Source organism: Otolemur garnettii, unplaced genomic scaffold (assembly GCF_000181295.1).
Source record: "Otolemur garnettii isolate 467f Iridium unplaced genomic scaffold, OtoGar3 scaffold00288, whole genome shotgun sequence".
NCBI lineage: Eukaryota > Metazoa > Chordata > Mammalia > Primates > Galagidae > Otolemur > Otolemur garnettii.
Window position 1 is genome coordinate 159788 of NW_003852683.1, and position 4174 is coordinate 163961.

Consider the following 4174-nt stretch of genomic DNA (forward strand, 5'->3'; position numbering starts at 1 on the left):
TTTTTTTTTTTTTGAGTTGTTATTGTTGTTTGGCAGGGCCAGGCCGGGCTGGGTTCGAACCCACCAGCCTTGGTGTATGTGGCTGGCACCCTAGCCACTGAGGCACAGGCACTGCACCAAGCCTCTCCCCCCTTTACTGTCTGCCTCTCTCTAGGAGTTCTAGAATTCTAGAGGCCCTGGATCAGTTTCCCCAACACTCACGTGCAGATACCACCCTCTGCTCTTTCCATGGACTGTCTCATTCAGATCCACCTATCCTGACAGGTGTTATCCCCATTCGACAGATGAGGAAAATAAAGCAATAAAGGTATTAAGTTCATTACTTAAGAAGTATAAGGCTAGGAAGCAGGACAGCCTGGCTGTCAATATCTCTTTCAGTCCCTGGGGTTTCCCCATCTTCTCAGAACCTATACTGACTTTCATGTTCCTAAGATCCTCTGGTACCAAAATCCCAGCCCTGAACTATCCCACCTCCAGCTTCCACCCTGGGCCTTACCTGACAAGAGTCCTTCCCGCCCTGGGGAACCCCTGCACAGACCATGCCAGCAGTGATGGCTCCAGGGTAGGCCTGCTGACATGTCTGATTCTGGGCAATGTAGATGCTCACACACTGCAGAGTGGAGGGGTACCTGACTGGGGGAGGCACCAAAGGATTACAATGGCAGTCCATCTACCCACAGACCCAGGGACCCAGGCTGTCAGCCCTACCTTCCTCAGACTCAGGGATCAACACCTCAACCCTCTTCTCCCTCAGACCTGTCTCCCTCAGACCCAGGGGTCCAGACCCCTAATCCCTTCCTCCCTCAGACTTGTCTCCCTCAGACCCAAGGGTCCAGATGCCAACCCCCCTCCTCCTTCAGATCCAGAAGTCCAGGCTCCTAGCCCCTCCTCCCTCAGACCTGGGGTGCCTGGACCCCAGGCCTTTCTTGTCAGGACACAGGGATCCTCACCAATAGGACTGGATGTGGTCCCCCAACCTGACACACGGCAGAGGGTCCCAGGGCTGGCACACGACTGGGCAATGGGGATAGTCTTTACTGCCCTCCCCAGCCGGGCAGGCTTCTCCAGCTTCAACAGCATCAGGTCGTTGTTGTGTTTCCGGGCATCGTAGTTGGGGTATGTCACCTGGCGAGCCACGCGCAGCACCTGCTGGGTGGCCTCCCACCTCCTGAGGTTGTGCTTGCCTAGGGCTACCCAAAGGGTCCTGGCCCACAGGACCAAGAGTAGTGCTGCTCATAGTCTGAGTAGGAGACTTCTCCCCACCCTTGAGCCCCTCTCCCTGACCTGGAGATGAGTTCTGCCCTGAGTGTAACCTGCTTCTTTCCAACTGCAGACCGAGCACTTCCTGGCCTCTTCTCCCCTTTCCTATGGCCTAGATGTTCTCTTGTGGGCCATGTTCTTTACTAAGCTCTGGTTTATGACCTGGATTTGGGAAATGGTGTGAGCTCTGTACTCCAATGGGGTCTGCATTCTGGTTCCAGGCTGGGCTCTACTTCAGCTTGAATCCCAGGTGATAGCCTGGGCTCTTGGCTCTAGACTCTGCTCTGAGCCCTTGACCTCAGTTGGACTCTAGGTTCTGAATGCAGCTCTAGGTTGTGACCTGGATCCAGAATTCTAGAGACTGGTTTGCATCCTGGCCTTCCTGGACCAAACCCTGGGCTGAGGTGTGAGGTCTAACCTAGACTTTAACTTCTTGACTGGAGTCTGGTTTCTAGGTTTGGGTCTGAAATTTGGGAAGGGTTCTGGTTTTATATGGAGCTTCAGATTATGGTCTGAATTCTGGGATTTAAATATTGAGTTGAGGTCTGGGTTTCAGACTATTCCAAGAGGAGCTATAGATGAGACTCCAAATAAACCTTAATTTGAAATGGACAATAGGGAAAGCCCTATTCTTACAGCTGTATGTCCCACTTAAGAGTGCAGTTATGGGCACGTGGCTAGACTATGGGTTCTGGACTGGGCTCTGGATTCTAGGTAGTGTGCTGAGTTTCAAAACATAGACTGTTGCCTAAGTCAGTCACCAATCTGGAACAGGCTGACCTTGGGCTAGATGTAAATCTTGGCCTCTGGCTGGGTCTCCTGGTGATATGTTATGTTCTTAGCTGGCCCCTGGGTTCTAACCTGCAGATCTGATTTCAGAATCCACACTTAGTTCAATATTCATGGCTGGACCCCACATCCTGAGCGATGCCCAGGCTCTTCACTAGATCCCAAGCTGGGACCCAGCAGTGATGTTGGGTTTTACACAGAACTCCAGGTCCTCGGCTGAGCTCAGGGGCTCTAAACTCTGGAACTCACTTAGCACAAAAATAGGGGAGGGGGTCACTCACGGGCGGCCACAGTGAGCAGCAGTGATGACCCACTGGCTTGAAAGTAGGGCCCCTCCACAGGTGAAGCGACGCCCAGGGCCTGCCAGGAGGGCGGCTTGCCATGGCTGGGAGTTCTGGGTGCACGTATAGCCACCAATTATCTTGTTCTCATCTTCTTGGCTCTGTGTCATGCCTAGGAGTAGACGGGGTGGGGTGGGGTGGGGTGGGAAAAGTAGATGAGCAAATAAATGTTCTCCACCCCCCGAACTCCACAGGACATCCAGAACTGACAAGTCTCCTTCCTTTTGGTCTAACCCCCAAACCACCCATCTCTTTCAGCCCTGCCCAGCGCGAGGTACGTCCAACATTGCCTCCATGATTGCCACAGCACAATCCGGCAGTTCTCTGACCTCTCCCAAGGCAACTCCAGAGTATCTATTGTTTTGTCCCCAGTCACCTCATCCAGGGTCTTGATAAGTATACAACTCTTGACCTCCACTTGTCTTTCCCTTCCCCAACACATCCAAGGAGCTCCCTGTCTCTTCCCCAACCCCCCAATTAACTCAGTGTGAGCCCTTAGGATCCACCAGCTTTCCTCCACTCACCCTGCCCACCACATCCATGCTGCCATGGTACCACCTCATCACCATCCTCCACCTTCCCTAGGACAAGCCATCTTCCCCACATTGTTTCCTGCCTAACATAGTCAAGGAGAGAGAGCCCTGGGAGCCCTTCTTTCTGATATGACCCACTCAGAACCTAATGGTTCTCCACAGTACCTTAGTCACCTCTCTCCACCTCCTGTAGCCACTTCTTTCCCCAGTCCCACTATTTCCTAGGATATCCATAACCCAGAACTCAGGCCTCCAACCTGCTCCTCAGCCATGACCCTCCACACTCTTCTTTTTTTTTTTTTTTTGGGACAGAGTTTTGCTTTGTCATCCTTTGATAGAGTGCAGTAGCATCACAGGTCATAGCAACCTCAAACTCCTGGGCTCAAGCAATCCTCTTGCCTCATCCTCCCAAGTAGCTGGAACTACAGATGCCTGCCACAATGCCCAGCTATTTTTAGACTGGGTCTCACTCTTGTTCAGGCTGCTCTTGAACTCCTGAGCTCAGGCAATCTATGCGACTTGGCCTCCCAGAAGGCTAGGATGATAGGCATGAGCCACCATGCCCGGCCCTCCTCCATACTCTTCCTCACCCGGCCACCCATGCTCATCCTGGGTCCTCAGGACCCTTTTCCATCTTTCCTCAGAGTCACCAGGGGACCACCCCCTTGCCTCATATTCTACTGTCTTCTTACCTACAGCCAAGACTTGAAGTGCTGTCAGCAGGAGGAACATTCTGGGAGCTAGGGGTTGGGTTCTGGCAAATGCAAAGAATAAGTTAGAAAGAACCTGCAAGAGTCCCAGGGGCTGAGAGGCAGAGACAAGGAGAGCCACTCACACAGAGACCAAGCCTCGAAGAGACATGGAGACAATAGAAAGGTAGAGGCCGGAGACCAAGAGGGCGTGGCCCAGGGCCTCCTCAGATGGCAGCCGGGAGGATGCTGAGCAGAGAGCAGGTCTGTCCTTGATGTCTTGGTACTGAAGGAAGTAGGGGTGGTGTCTCTCTTCCTAGTCATGCTGTCAAAGCCTTTTATCCCTGATCTAGGCAGTTGGCCCTGCCCCCCACCGCCCTGCTCTTGACATTATTTTATTGCATAGTTCCCATCCCAGGACTCCTTAATCCCATCCCCTCCCTCCCCCCTCTAGCCAGAGAAGCAGCCACAATTATTAACGAGAACCTGCCTGGTGAAGATGTTATAATCTGGAAGGAATCCAGGGAGGGGAACCTCAGGGCAGGGTGGGCAGGGGAGGGTT

General features: G+C 53.0%; 1 protein-coding gene across 1 annotated transcript in view; it reads right to left on the minus strand.

Moving 5' to 3' along the window:
* Positions 1-3658, minus strand: part of KLK14 (kallikrein related peptidase 14) — a 4265-nt gene extending 607 nt beyond the window's left edge. The window contains exons 1-4 of the mRNA XM_012813655.2: positions 3616-3658; positions 2331-2502; positions 951-1204; positions 497-633 (exon numbers count right to left, since the gene is read on the minus strand). Coding sequence (XP_012669109.1) covers positions 497-633; positions 951-1204; positions 2331-2502; positions 3616-3655 — 603 coding nt within the window. The 5' untranslated portion in view covers positions 3656-3658. The remainder of the gene's footprint in view (positions 1-496; positions 634-950; positions 1205-2330; positions 2503-3615) is intronic.
* Positions 3659-4174: the final 516 nt, after the last annotated feature.